Source organism: Pteropus alecto, unplaced genomic scaffold, assembly GCF_000325575.1.
Source record: "Pteropus alecto unplaced genomic scaffold, ASM32557v1 scaffold76, whole genome shotgun sequence".
Lineage (NCBI taxonomy): Eukaryota > Metazoa > Chordata > Mammalia > Chiroptera > Pteropodidae > Pteropus > Pteropus alecto.
Window position 1 is genome coordinate 29090884 of NW_006443138.1, and position 17614 is coordinate 29108497.

At 32.9% G+C, this 17614-nt stretch overlaps 1 protein-coding gene across 11 annotated transcripts in view; it reads left to right on the forward strand.

Moving 5' to 3' along the window:
- The window catches only part of WNK1 (WNK lysine deficient protein kinase 1), a 133075-nt gene that overhangs the window by 73892 nt on the left and 41569 nt on the right, over positions 1–17614 (forward strand). For all 11 annotated transcript variants that reach the window (XR_003043597.1, XM_015598457.2, XM_025040972.1 and 8 more), the window contains exons 5-8: positions 13180–13268; positions 14906–15125; positions 16253–16586; positions 17316–17503. Coding sequence is in view for 10 of the 11 variants with exons in the window: in XM_015598457.2 (XP_015453943.1) it covers positions 13180–13268; positions 14906–15125; positions 16253–16586; positions 17316–17503 (831 nt within the window). In the remaining variant the exon portion in view is untranslated. The remainder of the gene's footprint in view (positions 1–13179; positions 13269–14905; positions 15126–16252; positions 16587–17315; positions 17504–17614) is intronic.

Here is a 17614-nt window from a genome sequence, read left to right on the forward strand (position 1 = left end):
TTCCGTATTTAGTATAGTATTTACCCTGTTGTTGGTTTTTCTGTGTTTTTTTGCGGGGGTGGTGGTGGATAATATTCACATACCACAAAATGCATCATTTAAATCATTTCAAGGTTTTAGTATATTCACAGTGTTTTGCAGTCATCACCACTAATGCCAGAACCTTTCCATCACTCCAGAAAAAGAAACCCCATACCCATTAGCAGTCACTCCCCATTCCCTTTACCACCCAGCCCCTGGCTACCAATATTATACTTTTGGTCTCCATGGATTTGATTTGCCTATTGTGGATATTTCATACAAATAGAATTATACAATACATATCCTTTTGTGTTATGTTTTGTTTGTGTTATGCTTTGACTTAGCATAATGTTTCAAGGTTTATCCATGTTACATAATTAATCAGTACTTAATTCCTTTTTATGTATGAATAATATTTCATTGTATAGATATACCATATTTGTTATGTTCAACAGGTTCTATACCCTTTAGTTCTCTATTTTCTTCTTTTCATATAGTTTTGTTAAACTATATGAACCTATAGCCACCCTCACCTCTGGAGAGGGATTGGGAACAGGAAGGATGAAATATAACAATGTCTTAAAAGGTATTGTCCTAGAACCTGATTTATTAAATTTTTTTTTATACATATTGTATAGCATATGGCATATTGTAGGTACTCAGTACTATTTTGAAGAATAAACGTTTCAATGAAAGGAATCCCAAATATAGTCAGTTAGACAGTATGTAAGATTCAGAGAGTTGAATTTATTCTGCAAAAGGGGAACAAAACTTAATGTCACCTTTGAAATATTAACAAAATCGTCCTACTAAAATGAAATTGAATAGTAGCAAGTAGAAACTAATGCACATATAAAGCAATACATTTTATAGAATAGGAAAAATATTTGGTACAAATAAAGCAGAAAACAATAACTTGAATAGTTAGAAAGAGTCAAAATTCCATGACTAGAAAGTGTTTGTTTTTTTTTTTAATTGTTTCTCCATAATTTTTACCTTGTAATTACTCTCACTTTGTTCCCTGAGATTTCATAGGGAAAACCAAATAGTAATTTCACATATTAGCCCCTCAAATGTTTCAGGACTATTCCTGATATCATGAGTCCTTTCTGATTGAGTCCCATCATTTTTAGTTTTTAGACTATTTATAATTTCTTGAGGGAAGGGATTTATATGCATAATTGGAAGAGGGAGGTGCTCAGCAATTGTTTTCTTGACCTAAAGGAGACTAAATAAGGACAGAAAACTCATAATAGAACATAAAGAATTTGGCAAGGTTATAAGACATTGCAAAAGTTTACTAGTAGAGGTCTGAGGTTCTGTCCATTGAGATCTTTTGAGAAGGGATCAAGATAGCAGCTACCAGACTTGAATGATTTGAGGCAGTGGCTCTCAAATTCTTTTGTACCAGGCCCTCTTTATACTCTTAAAATTATTGAGGACCCCAAGGATCCTTTGTTTACTTGTGTTTTATCTAGTTTACCATATTAGAAATTAATATGGAATTTTATAATGTATTCAGTAATTAAAAAATAACATAATAAGCCCCATATATGTTGACAGTAACATTTCACAAATATTTTTTTCAAATACTAATTTAAAAATTTAGTAAGAAGAGTGGCATTTTTACATTCTACAAATATCTTTAATGTCTGGTCAAAAGGAAGACAACCAGATTCTCATATCTGCTTCTGCCTTCAGTTTGTTGCAGTATATTATTTTGGTTGAAGTGTGTGAAGACAATCTGGCCTCAGGCAGATCATATCCTTGGAAAGTGAAGTACCTTATAGGTCTCCCAAAAGGGTCTTGGGGCTCCCTAGGGTTCTTCATACCACACTTTGAGAATCACTAGTATTTAGATCTTTGCTATGCAAAGTGCAGTTCCTACACCAGCAGAAGCTGCATCCTTAGGGCACTTCTTAAAAATGTAAAATTTTGGCCCCATCCCAGATGGATTGAATGAAAACCTTCATTTTACAAGATCCAAAGATGATTCATGTATATATTAAAGTTTGGGAAGTGTGAACTGGAACAGCAATCATCTGAGGTCCCTGTCAGTTCTGTGTACTTTATTTTTGATCAAATAAATTAAAAATACACTAAATAATGTAATACCAAACATTATTTGAATAAATTATCATCCCATCATTCATGGAACCTTTTTACTAGCATTATAAGTAACCAAACTGACTAAGAAATTTAAATCTATTAATTGCATTATTTTTTTCTGCTTTATTAAGGAATTGCTTTTTAAAACAAGTCAAGCTGTAGAAAAGATAGAATAAAAAGTTTACGGAGTTCTTTAAGTCAGATGGAGCTGTGTTAGAATTCTTAGTTTCTAAGTATACTGAAGATATATACTTGTGCTTTATTTTCCTCTCAGCTGTGAAAATTTAGTTCTATATTATCTATAGTCCATTATTCTATACTATTATCTGAGAAATGCTATCATGATTTCACAAATCTCCAGTCCTATCTTCTGGCTTCCGATGAAAAATAAAAAGGGCTATATCCTTTTCTAATTTTCTAAAGTTTTTCTCATGTTTTGGTTCCTAAGATAAATGTGAGGGGTCTAAGTAAGTGCTTAGATTATATGATAATTTATATAATTATATAAACAATAGTGATAACTTTGTGTTGAAATACACCATGATGTATTATTACATTTTCTCATAACTCTGCCTTTGATGTAAATTTAACTAAGTTTTTAAATGTATATGTTAGCATCAGTCCACCTATTGCACATTTGTTAATGAAATATCCTTGGTTATCTGTTGAGAGATCATAGGTCTCTTTCATGTTAACTTTCCCCTGCCACCCCCCTTCTCCATGCCTCTATCACTCCAGATTTCTGGTTTCCATCTCAGATCTGTTGTGTATACCCAATTAGTCATCAGGAAGTTTTCCCCTCCTAAACACAAGATCTTCTGTAGATTTGGCACTAACTTAGAAAAGGGATACAAAGAATCATCCATCTTGAACAGCTTAGTATTACCTTTTTAGGTCTGAAGGTCACAGAACTCTAGTCAGTTGAACCATAATCTCTAGTTCTCAGTTTCTTTTAAATTTATTTTAACAATTCACTTATTTAACAGCTATTAATTAGGTATCTTCTATGTGCCAGTTTGAGGTTACAACAGTGAATGAGACAATAGGCTTTGTTGTTCCTCCCACCTTCTAGTAGGGAAGGTAAACACTGAAGTAGTAATTACAGTAAAGTAGGTGGATTTTATAGACATAACAAAGTAGGGGGTTTTGATCTTGAGAGGAATAAAGACAATATTCCTGAAAATGTGTGTTTAAACAGAATTTTATTAGCCTACCATGAACAGGGATGCTGAGGCAAATCTGTATAAAGGTATGAGCCAGTAGCTTCAGTCCTCTGGCACTCTTTACCAGAAATATTTCTAGGATTCTTGCCTGAAAGTCATGTCAGTATCGCTCCCTCGTCTGTTTCCACCATACTCTACCTATATTTTATTAAAGTAATATAATAATAATAATAATATTGACATTAACTGTTGTCTCCCATTAGAATTGAGCCTCTAAAGCACAGGTTTCTCTTTTCCTCTTAGATCAATTCACTGCAACATGTCTGACCCTGCCAGGGTACACTGCCATGCAAATAGCCAATGATAGCAGTGTAAACATTAATATACATCCTCTGTGCCAGATATTTCTTTAAACACTTTGCATGTATTATTTAATTTAATTCTTCCAGCAACTCGTGGGTGGGAAGGTAAATACTACTATTATCAACACTATAAATAAACAGTCTGAAGCCCAGGAAGGCTAGCCCAAGATTACATATCTAGAAAATAACATCTGTGATCCCAGATCACCTGCTCACATCAAAATGCTATACTGAATCCATAAATATCGATTATAACATCAGTCTGTGACCTGAGGGCATTTAAATCTGTGTAAGTGCCGATGTGAAGGGGGTAAAATGTAGACTGTGGTTTAATAATTACATTCTATAGTGTACTGATGATAAACTGTTATATGCTAGTGTTCTGTATATGCAATTCATTCAGATCTCAGGAAGGCCTTCCCTACCAATCCTATCTAAAACATTCTTAAGTACACTTTACTTCTGTCCCCTCGTGGTTTTATTTTTCTTCATGGCTTTTACCACAGTCTCATGGTATTTATCTAAAGCCCCAAAAGAATACAAAAGAGATTTTATTTGACTTGTTCTTTGCTCTAGTATTTAGAAACTGGCAAGTCATAGACACTCAGTATTTGTGAAATGAATACATAAATACACAATTGAACACAACGTGAAATAATTTTATGTTGCTTGTGGAGGAAATGTGCTCTGGAGTTGGGTCTGCTTGAGTTTAAATCCCAGCAGTGTCATTTCTTAGCTATGACACCTTGGGCAAGTTATTTAACTTCTTTGAAACTAAGGTAAACATTTATGAGGCTTAAAGATATAGAAAATAGTAGAGTGCCTGACATGCAGTTATCAAGTACTTATTCGTTATTGCCATTATTATCATTAACATCATTATGACATGCTTAGTAGTGAAAGAAGTCTCTTGTTCTGGTCTTTTATTTATTGACATTCAGCAAATTGCAGTGATTAAAATGTATTTAATGAACTTAAAGTCAGGTTTTAAATGAGAGCAAATGAACTTATATTTATTTGTAATCTTGCTTTTTTCTTGCCAGTCACCTTGCAAAGTGCTTTACATATACTATCTAATTTTAATTATTGTAACATTTTCTATCTTGGTAAGTAGTAAGTAGATAGTAGATAGTATCTTTACTTCATAGATAAGAAAATAAGAGGTTAAACATTTTGCCCAAAGTAATGCAGGAGAAATAATAATAATTTTTATAATTTCAGAAATCAGCCATCTCTAACATAACACTAATGCAAACCTTAAAATTGTTTCCTTTACCTGTTTTTGTTTTAATCTTTTTTTCTAGATCTCAAAAGGAAAAAATCTGAAAGTAAAAAACTTCAGGTACCTAGGTAGTAATAAGGCTAGTATCATAGGTTTGAGCCCTGTGTAAAGGAGAAAAACTTGTCGTTTTGAAAATCTCTGTACTTGGCATGATTTTTGTCTGCTATTAAAAGAAGAAACTATAGTAAGCAATGGCATCAATTTTTTATATGAAAGATATAGTGTATTTGAGCTTGGAGTAGTACACAAGCTTTCATGTATCCAGAGAGTAATAAGCCTTGGGAAATCATGAGGTAAACTAATTTTCTTTGATAGAACTAGCTGGATTTGGTAGAGAGTTTGAAGAGGCTTGTTTTCCAATGGGATCATAAGGTATGTTCAAATTCCTGTAAACTAATGGTTCATACCAGTAAGAATCTGGCTGAATCCAGCCTCATAACAACCAAGTTAGAAATAATGGGGATTTTTAATTACTTTGTTTATGTAATTTGACTTTGTCACTGATTCCATTAGCCTTTGGATTGCAAGGTTTGAACATTCTGTCTCGGAAGAACAGAATTAAAGCAGTTAGGGTAAAATTCCTTTTAGTTTTTATATAACAGTTTGCAGTTCACACTACTTTTTTACAGAAAGAATTGAGACTGATTCCTGATTAGATAGGGTTTGAAAAGTTGAGGAAAACGTTGTGTTTTTTGCTTTTAGCAGCTGGATTTTTGTGTGCTGTCCCAGAGATCTAAATCTACTGGAATTAGCTGAACTGGTTCCTTTATAAATTTTATTTGTTTCCATCCAATATGTTTGGGTTATGCATGTAAAAGAAAATTGTGTGTCATGCGCTGTATCTTGGGGACATTTTGAATCATTTTCAGAGTCATTCCATTACTCTACTGTGATTTGATTAAGATTAAAGGTTCTTATTCTTAATCAGACTGTTAATCTTAAACCAAACAGTTCTGGGTATCATTCCCAGTGTTTTAGGTGCTAAGAACAATTATGAAACCTTTATTTTAGAATTTCTCAGAAAAGCTTGTTTTACTTATCCACACTGGACGTTGATTTATAAATTATAAGACATTAGACTATAGAGTAAAAACAGGTAGGCTATAGAAAGATGGTTTTTATATTTAAATATATTGTAATACTATTGAATTTCCTGATATCTTGTAAATAACTTATATGCCAAAAGATTCATACTTTGTAATTGCTGCCTTCTCATTCTATATCATTTGAGGTATACCATGAGAAGAGTATAGAACTCAGCTAAAAAAAAGGGGAGAGTAAAAGAGTATTCTTGTCAGTGAAAATGTACAGGAATTAAGTATTCAGTGAACAAGTAACCAGTTCGGACTTAATTTGGTAGGTGGGAGTAGAGGAGTAGGTAGAAATTGGATTGCGAGGGCTTTTCACAACAGATTAAAGAAATGAAAAACACTGTAACATGGACTAGAAGTAACATTGAACTAGACATGATGGAATCTGATTTCTGGTTTTTGCTTTACCATTGATTAGGCCTTTCCCCATTGGAATATAGACTCCACTTGTTTTATTCTAGGTGCTAAAGATAATGCAGTATATCTAGTAGGTGTCTTGTACCTACTAGACTAGCTAGACTAGACTAGACTAGATTAAATTAGACACTCCGTAGATGCCAGTTGAATTAATGTATGAATTCTAACTTAGACATGGTATTAATTTCTGGCCCACAGTTGTCTTATTTGAACAAAGAGATTTTTTTTTTTGTAGACCTGTGATTAATTCTGTGGCCATCTTGTAGGTATGAACTAGTAACCATTTTTAAGCAGTGTGATGTGAGTTAAATAATGTCAGATGATTGGAAATGAATAAATATCTGATTAAATGAAGCCAGATTGTTGAGCTGGCCACAGTGTAAACTACAAATTGTAGATGGAGAGAATGAAAATGGTGAGGCCCATCTTAAATTGGTCTAAGCTTAAAGAGGTGAAGATTTGATCATCTGGACTTTGGTGGTGACAGATATTATGCAAAAGAAGTAACAATTTTGAGAGGTAACAAGTCAATAAAAATCTCATTTTGCCTGGACAGAGATCTTTGGCTGTTGGAGGGATAGTAGGAGTATTAGTAGCAGAACTAACTGTTTACCAGCAGTTTTAAACATTTATTTTTGGTAAAATGCTCATAGCGGATAATAGTACGTAAATATTGTGGGAAGAAGCATCCAAGAATGACTAAGTTTTCTGTTCTGAATCATGGAAATAATGATACCATTGAAAGAAATTGAGAATTCTAGAGAAAGGCACTAACTTTCTGAAAGAGGAATTAGAATGTAGACATATAAACTGTTATCTGTATGTGAATGGCATTTTTATTGTATATATTGAAAACTGTTATTTGATATATAGAAAAAGCCAGTCCTTATAGATCTAGATATTTGTGTCTCCATTATATCTTTGTCCCAAAAAAGCTACCTCATTTTGGTTTTGTTTGTTGCCCATTAGAGTTTAAAAACCTCCCCACCTCTTTATATCTGATAAACTTATGAAGCAGTTTAGCTCTTTCATTTTCATTTAGCTAACCATAAAGCTGAACAGGCTCACACAGACACTTAAGTTAAAGATAATTGCTGGACTATTGCTATATTTCTGACTAATACCTGACATCCTTGACTATCTACTTGGTAGTGATGAATTGTGTTGAGCCAGAGATCAGTGGTAACTACTTTGAAATAGCTTGTTAGACTATATATTCTTTTCTAGCCTTTAGAGTATTCCTACCAAATAGCTTATAAGCCCTTATCTTATGCTACTTTTGTTTAGAAATTGAAACCTTAGTATCCACTGTCTTAATGGGGATTCAAGCCTACCAAATTACAAGGGATAGGACTTTATTCTGTTACCTGTTAAAATAATGCAATGAACAATGTTTTTTCTCCCATCTTTGTTAATGCCACGAACAAAAACTTTTCCTTAATCACTAAAATCAAAGGAGTTATTCGGATCCATGACTCTTCCTGGCAATGGAAATATCTTTAGGTAGATATGCACATTTTCCTTTTACTAGAAGGGAAAGGAGAAGAATAAATTCTTACCAGTTCTGTGTACCAATTCAAAGCTGTTTATTTACTTTTTAATATATCATGAGAGAGTGCTAAGACAGTTTACCTTAATGTAACCACTTTTTAAATCAGGTAAACAGAGGAACTATTATTTATACTTTTCAAGTGAGTTCAAGGGATATGGCCCAGGTCACACAGACTTGGTTTGTGAGAAATTTATCTGAGAACCCAGCCCAAGTGTTGTGATTTCCTTTGGCTACATATTCTGAGTTTACATTTTGGTCATTGAACTTAATCTCCACTTTCTTTTAAAAGCATAGTTCCAATGTGATTAGGGGGAAGGGAATGTTTAGATAAGTAGATTGCTAATGTAGGTTTTGATGTCAAGGAGGCAGAACCTGTGGACATAATGGGTGGAGCTTTGAGCAAGTAAGAGTCTCATTTTGCTTGTCCAGGAACCTGTTGCTGTTGGAAGAGAAGCAGGAAGAATAGTAACAGAACAGTTTCCCAGCTGTTGAGAAGATAGTTTTGATCTAGAATAAGTAGACTGTTGGCTGAGCAGAGTAAACCCACATCTGAGAATTAGGAAAGAAGCATGGCTAGTGTGAAACAAGAAATTATGCTTCAATCTGACTTTGATGTCTGTCTTGCTTATGCTGTGGGCTAATTTACTCCGTTAATTTACATCTTATCCATTTCCCCTCTTATTTTCCTGTAACTATAACAAGTCTATTTTGCCTTTTCTCATGGATTTTACAAAGAAAGATTTTTGCTCAGTGTTTGTCATTGTAAATTCTCATTGCTGCTGCCGCCCTCAAAAGGATTGTGTAAATGAGGTAGGTAAGAATTTCCAATATATACAAAAGGTGGTATATTATAGTCCTTTGGTGATAAGTATAGAAAGTTTCAGTTAAAGTATTGAAATTGTTTATTTCAGAATGCTTTTTAAAATATTTAAAGTTTTGTAACTTAGACTACATTTTGTGTGAAGGGGAGAAAAAGGCTTTTCTCAATTCAGAATGGTTAAGAGATGTTTTATTTTTATGAGAGGGTAGTTAAATGTTACTTTAACACATTTGAAACTTAAGCTTTTAAGAAGCAAGTACTGACGGTTTTTAATAGCTAGAAATTGAACCAAAAGAATACTATATTATGACTCACTTTTATTTTTCTAGCAGATTATTTGGCAAACCGTAAGTATATAGAATTCAAAGAAAAACTATAAGATGCATGTACATGTTTTTTGGTTTTTCTTGGTTCAAATAAAGGAACATTTTATAAACATTTATCTTATATTGGTGTGCCTTTGTGGAGTCACAATTTTTTTTCCACTCCGTTTAAGATTCCACAAAAGTAGCCTTCATTTTTTGTTTTAAGAGAATACATAATTTTGTATAACTCCAAAAGTATCTTAAATAGATATACATTAGATGATCAAGTAGTTTTGTTAATTGCAGAGAAACATGTTACTGTACCATGTCAAAAAACATAATGTGGTACTACTGCCTAAAGAGAGATTCTGTGGATTACAGAAGTAGGCAGAATTATTTCTAGAGCCAGTAGTAGGTTGCTAGCTCTGGAAGAAAGAGTAAGAGAGTATGTGCCTTTATTCATTTTTCTTATACATAAAATATTAGCCCAACTTAATCTACATTAGTTCTCTGCTTTGTTTTTCTGTTTTTGAACCTCATTCAGAATAGGTGAGCAAAACTTTGTTTTTACTGGTCAGAACAAGACTAGAATAGGACTGTGTGGGATTAAATAAGGAAGTAAAGAAAAAGGGATGACATTTGGCTATAAGTGGATCATCGTTGAAGTATGTGAACTAAAAGGAAAAAAGATGAAATCTTTTATTATTAAAACATGTTCTCATTATTTGTTCTGTCTGGTGCTTAAAATCATGTTTTAGAATAACCTTGACCAACTTTTTTAATTAAAAAATTATCAGTTACAAAAAATATTTAAAAATACATCGTTTTCTTATCTCTTAAGAACAAGAAGCCTATGAGTATGATGTGTATATCAAATCTGTACTTGTTTATTTTAAGCAGCTTTCTATTATATGTCCCAGATGACTTTTCCATAGGTCACTTTAAGGGTCAGTGCAGTTTCATACCCATTTTTACATTTTGGGGGTAATTTTTAATATACGATATCTGTATATTCTTCTATCTTCTGAAATGATTGAGAATACTTCTTCTAGATATTTTGATAATCCTGACTTCTTGATAGTAGCTGACTGGTGAAATTTCTTTTTACGTTTTTAATTTTCTGAAATGAGTAACAGTAAGAGCAGCCTTAATCTTTTACCAGCTGCTAGACTGGTAATGTGTGTCTCCATTTTATTGGCTACTTTGGCACCTGCAATATGTTTTTTAAGGCAGCAGTGATATCTAAACATGTAGAGTTTTACTGCCAGAAGGCCAAACTATATTCCCTTAAATGTATGTTTTATGTAACATTGGTATGAAATTTTCTATACCTAAATCTTCGCTATCGGTTGAGAAAAAATAGCTTAACTTAGTAGATTCACGGCATTATATGATGCACAGTTGCTGGTTTTCCTATTATATCTCAATATGTTCAAGTAGTATTTCTTTGTAAATAGGAATTCATAAAGTCGTGAATGTATAGGATTAACAAGAGCATTATTTATTGTTAAGGATAACCAAGGATGAACCAGGTTTACTATGGAGCTTGGTGATTATTTTTCAAGAGAATTCTTTGCTTTCTTTTAACCCTAAGCTTTATTATCTTTGGTGTTTGCCTTTGAACTCAAAAGTGGCCTTAGGTCAGCAAACTTTGAATTCAGAGAACTTTCAACCTAGATAGTACATTTGATTGTTGCTGCTGTGAATATAGATAGGTAATTACCGTTGGACAGGTATTACCCCCATTTGCTACTCAGGGAATCTGAAACTCAACTGTTTATATTTCTCTATTTCACACTGAATTCAAGTTTTCTGTTGAATCTTTTCATCTTTCCAATATGCCTATGCTAAATTGAAACAGAAGAGTCTTTTAATATAATCAATGTATGTGTGCTTTACTAACTTAATATATGTAGAGTTTTACTGCCAGAAGGCCAAACTACATTCTCCTAAAATGTGTTTATGGAAGAATGAGCATTTTTCTAGTCATATTGTATATTCTCTTCAGCTACTTTTCTGTAACATTTGTAATGTTTTTACATGCAAAGGCCAACATTGTATTAGGGTCCAGTTTTACCAGAAAACAGGCTTTCAGATAATTTTCTGCCAATCCTGAATGTTCTACGAATTTAATATACAGTATTTTAAATTGTTCTTACTGTTAACTTATAAATAGCATTTTAAAAAATTGCTTTTATACAGTTTTACGTTTACTGTAGAAAATGATAAACAAATATAAAACAAAATCTCCAGTGTTTTTATTACCTGAGAACTTTTAGAGTACATCATCTTTTTTTTTACCTTAAACAGTTCCTATTTTCTTAAGCCTTATACCATACCATCTTGCTCAATTAAAGCAGCCTTTTGCTTTAGCAGCATTATTTTCTTGTTTTCATTAGAAGAATTGTGTGAAATCAAAGACCAGTTGGAAAAATTAATTTGCTGGATTTGAAAGTTAAGAAGACTGAGGAAAATACAAATTGTGATCTTTGTAGTCATTAGTCAGAAATGAACTTAAATGCATTGATTTAACTTTCGTGTCAGACCTACTAGACAGTTCCTTGCTGTGGAAGATTAGCCCTAGAGGTAGAATCCTCCAAATTAGGACTTTTGAATAATGCAGTGAGTAATAATGAGACTTATCCCACCACAAATCTAGTATTTAAAGACTTTTTAGAGCTAACCTTTTGATGTACAGTTGACCCTTGAACAACACAGATTTGAACTGCGCAGATCCACTTATACGTGGTTTTTTTCCGATAAGTATATACAGTACTGTAAATGTATTTTCTCTTCCTTAAATGATTTTCTTAATAACATTTTCTCTTCTCTAGCTTACTTTATTGTAAGAATACAGTAATATATATATATAACATACAAAATATTTGTTAATCAACTGTTTATATTATTGGTAAGGTCAATAGTAGGCGATTAGTTGTTAAGTTTTTTGGAGAGTAAAAAGTTACAAGCAGATTTTCAACTGCTCGGCAGGTGGGGTTGGTACTCCTAACTCTCATGTTGTTCAAGGGTCAACTGTATTTCAGTTCTTTCTATGAGATATTACATGAATTTCTGTGATTTATCAAATTATCACTAATTTTGATTTAATATATCTTGTCAATCATGATTAGAATTTATATTCTGACTTTTCTAATTCCTCTGCCCTTTTCCCCAATTCTTGTGTTTTGTGTGTTTATAAATTTATGGCACTACTTGAACACTGTCTCAGTATAGCTACTTCAACTCAATTCATGTGATTACATAGGTGAAGTGGGAATTTGATAATGAGATGGTTTTTTCTATATCACTTCTCAGATAGGGATATTCTGTCACTCTTATAACTTATGTATATTTTCCACACATTGCTAAAATTTTTATTTGCAAAGAATTTATACTTTTATGAAGATTCTTAAATATCACTGTGATGCTATTTAGTATTATATATAATAGTAGTATTGAGTTTTCTTCTGAAACTAATTTGTCTTTAATATGGGTCTGATATATCACTTTTCATTTTATGTTTCATATGTAAGACAGTTTGCTCTTCAGTTTATCATGCCAAACCAATCCAAATCCTTAACTCCTTGCTGAGTTTGTTAAAGGGTACTGTAATAATAGAGTACCTGCCAAACTAAGCGTGCATTCATGCCCACACTTGAGTTCACTGTTCACAATAGTTAAATGCTGTGTTGATTAATGTGTTAGGGAATAAGGTTGAACAAAAGATATTCTAACCAACTAACATTTAGCTTTCCTTTTAGCCAATAATTCCCTTTACCTGAAATACAGCAGATGTTGACAATAGCCTAAATTTTTCCTTATCCACATGTAGAGGCCATGGAAGTAAGTGACCTTACTACCTAACCGGTCCTTTTTATTTTCTTGTGGAAGCTTAATTGTCACTACCCAGCTGTGAGCTTGCATGAACCAGCTCCTGCAGACAAATCAGAAAAAAAGCCAGGTTAATAAGAAGGCAATCTAAGAGTCAGCTGAAAGTCAAAGTTCAAAGGTCCTGTCTTCATTAATATGTTTTTGTCACTGTTTTTATGGTTTTCAGGGAGTGAAACCAGCCAGTTTTGACAAAGTAGCAATTCCTGAAGTGAAGGAAATTATTGAAGGTTGCATTCGGCAAAACAAAGATGAAAGGTAAGTTGCCTCTTTTGACCTGTTGATTAAGCAAAAACCTAAAATAGAACATGCTCTAAATACAACACTAAATCTAAGGTGTATTTAATACTTTACTTGTGATTAGTTTATCCATTTATGTCATGTGATATCTTTAAAAATAGAATTCTATCCATTGAAGGTAATATTCAGATTTGATATACTGGAATGTTGTAAAAATGTGGTTTGGTAGAGTTTAAACCAGAACTACTTTAAACATAGCTACTACATTCAATGAGGACTACTCACTTAAAGCATCAACATGATTTATAAAACTCAGTAGGGTTCAATCTCTCTCTAACACAGCATATCTGTGTTAGTATTTTATCCATTGAATTCTAAAAGGTGGATTAAAATTTTGGTTCTTTAAAATAGGCTCAACTATACAGGTCTTGATTTGCTTTTATTATGCCAGAATTGAAGAAGAGCAAAACATCAAAATTCCTTTGAGTAAAAAGAGACGACTTCGCCCAAAGCTTAGGAGGAGATCTGGCTTAGTCATTTGTACTAACAGAGGGCTTTTCTCAAAGGAGTGGCAGGTATCTGATCTGCCATATAGCTGATTCATCACCCGTTAGGCATGGCAAAATTCCAATGTCTGTTTTTGAAAAATAATCTACCTTCACCGTTTGCCTCACCCTCCAAAAAAGAAAAAGTAGATCAGCTAATACAAATATAAATTGTAAGTTGAGCATAGTCTACTTTCTGAAGAATGTGGGCAATCAAGTATATCAACCAAATTAAAGAATTTCCTATCTTCACTTCTCCAGTCACATACTCTTTTCATAACTTTGTTATTTGGAAGCACTTAACATCATGATCTTTAAGGCTTTTTAGTAGAAATTTAGTTTGAGTTTCTATTTTTATTTACACTGATAGGAAAGGAGAGTCCTTGATCTCTTTAAGAACTTTTTTTTACTATAATCAAAGGAATATTTGTTTCCAGTCTTTTCTTATTTCTTTTCTGGATGGAACAGTTTATTAGATTACTGGTATTTGAGACCGTTTATCTAAAGAAGATTGTTCTACAATCAGACTTTTGCTTGCCTAGTACACAAATTATTGAACAAGGAATTAAGAGAATTTGGGGTGGTAAATTAAGGCTATAGTAGAATTTGAAATCAAAAGATTTATTTTCGAGTTTTGATTCCACCATTTATGACTTTTATAACTATGAGCAAGATTTTCAAGCTCTCTTAACCTCCATTTTCTAATACTTAGGATATCTCATTGGATGTTGATTAAGGATCCGATGAAATCATATATATAAGGCTTTTTATTAACTATAAATGATGATGTGGTATTTTGAAGCTATGATAATTTTAGTATTGCTAGTGATAGTACATTATTAACTAATATGAAATTAGATCATTAGATTTAAAAAGTATCACTTTTAATTCTCATAAATGAGATTGTTACGAAGTTCTGTAACTTAAGAGTAAAACAATAATCACTATTTAAATGGAACAAGTAGAAATGAATTATAAAATTTTCTTTATTTTCTTTTCATAGTCCTTTTTCATTATTCCAAGCATAATTATAATCAGCCACACTTGAAAATGATCTTTTCAACCTAATGGCATTTTGTTTTGTTTTTTTTTTCCCCTCCTCTTTGGAAGATACTCCATCAAAGACCTTTTGAACCATGCCTTCTTCCAGGAGGAAACAGGGGTGCGGGTAGAATTAGCAGAAGAAGATGATGGAGAAAAGATAGCCATTAAATTATGGCTACGTATTGAAGATATTAAGAAATTAAAGGGAAAATACAAAGACAATGAAGCTATTGAGTTTTCCTTTGACCTGGACAGGGATGTGCCAGAAGATGTTGCTCAAGAAATGGTAAATTATTAATCAGCCATTTAACAATTGCTATAGGTTTATATACATTGATATTGTTGAGTGAAAAGTAGTTTATAAAGCAGTGTGTTGGCATATCCCATTGATAAAAAATTGTGTTGATTAACAGCCCAAAAAGTATTTTTATTTGAGGAAAAGGTATATAGACTTAGATATGTATAGGTATGGATGAATGGGTGGATAGAATAGAGTAAAATATAAAGATGGAGAGAGAGAAGAAAGAACAAACTAGAATGCATTCTTAATTAATTTTGAAAGTCTGCGATGTTGAATGACTCCTAATTTGTTTAAGTCTATTTCTGTTAGAATGACAAGCTATGTTTTCTAAATATTAATACATTAGCCTTGATTCAGTCATCTGGATGAACCCTATAAATAGATCATAAATTGCTTTTACTTTGAAAAGGGTTTTCAAGATAAATTATTAGTAGGCAGCCTTTGGTGAATCATTTTTTGAAGTATTTCTAAAAGATCGCTTTTCAAAAAGGAAGCAATTTTAGGTTTGCCATAGTGCCTAAAATAGCCATTTCCTATGCAGAGATACTCACAGAATATCTCTACTAGAATTTCTAAGAACCGTTCAATAGTAGTTGCCTTTGAGAATGAGTCAAGTATGAAATAGATATTTATTTATTTTAGTTTTTTCATGCTGTTTGAAGTGTTTTGTTTTTTTTAACCTTTATATATTTACCACAGTTGTTTTATCTGGTTAACTGGTTGCCTAGTGAAAGGAAGTAAAAGCAACACAGGTTAATATTAGTGGTTACACATGAGTGGGAAATAGAATGAATAGAGTAGAATGAGCCTTATTTGGTTTAAAAACCTTGGTTTTAGGTTCCCTGTTGTTTTTGTTGTAAGGATTAAAGGTACACCCATTCCGCAAGTTTCTACAAAAGTCCTGGCACCTACCCCAGGAGTATCTACACAAATAGTGAGGAAATACATAATGTAGACCAGTAATTCCACAGTTTAAGACCAATCCTTACAGAGTTCTTTCTTCCCTGTCTTCTCTGCTTTTTCCCCAAAAGTGCCTATTTTTTATTTGTTTTATATTTGGTTTGTTTTCTTTTATATCCTACTGCTTCCTAATGCATTTTTTTAATCTGTAGGTAGAGTCTGGGTATGTCTGTGAAGGTGATCACAAGACCATGGCGAAAGCCATCAAAGATAGAGTGTCTTTAATTAAGAGAAAACGAGAGCAGCGGCAATTGGTGCGGGAGGAGCAAGAAAAAAGAAAGCAGGAAGAGAGCAGTTTCAAACAGCAAGTGGAACAACAATCCAGTGCTTCCCAGGCAGGAATCAAGCAGCTCCCTTCTGCTAGCACCGGCATACCTACTGCCTCTGCCACTTCAGCTTCAGTTTCTACACAAGTAGAACCTGAAGAACCTGAGGCAGACCAACATCAACAACTACAGTACCAACAACCTAGTGTATCTGTGTTATGTAAGTATTTTAGGAAGTAGACAAGTATGTTAAGGATATTCATAATTGACTTTTTATCTTCTTCTTAATGGTTTTGCACTGGCCTCTTGGTTTTGAATGATGAATCCAACATAAAATAAATTTGAAATTGTTGCCATCTATCTTTTCTTTCTATTCTTAGGTCCATGACCACTAGAAAAGAAGTATGGGACAGTAAGGAAATGTGATTGGGATATAAAATGATTTTAAGGTTCCTTCATCTTAGAAATTCCAATATAATTAATGAAAAACGAACACGTTTATGTTAGCTACTTAAAATTAAACCCATTAATCTGATTTAGCTCTTTTAGCAAAGCTGAATAACATAAAGTAGAAACTAATGAGACTTCTGTAGTTGAACTTCCTACTTAATACTAAGAACCATTGGCCTCCAAAGTTAAGACTGTGAAAGTTGTGTCAAACTTAAGACTGACTAACAACATTCCTTTTTATTTCCCTTATTCTTCAAGTAATAAGAGTCTGTGATAGCCAGGGAATTTTTTTTTAAGACATTAAAACTCTTTTCCATTTGGAACTCTCATTTAAACATAGAAATATACTTAGTAAAATAACTAGTGTTCACATTTTATTTAGTTTAAGTTTGTGCAAAGAAAAAACTAATTGACCTTAAAGTTTTGTGATGGGGAAAACATGAACCTCCTTTTTGTAATTTGACTCTCTTTGTTTTTTGGCAATTCATTTCTTTTTCAGCTGATGGGACTGTTGACAGTGGTCAGGGATCTTCTGTCTTCACAGAATCTCGAGTCAGCAGCCAACAGACAGTTTCATATGGTTCCCAACATGAACAGGCACATTCTACTGGCACACTCCCAGGACATACAGCTTCTATTGTCCAAGCACAATCTCAGCCCCATGCTGTATATCCACCCTCAAGTATGGTAAGTAACTGCATAAGAGAGTGGTAAGCCTATAATAAGAGCCAATAGATAATGTGTTAAATTCAAATTCAAATTCTTTATATTATTCAAGTAACAGCATAAGTCTCAGGT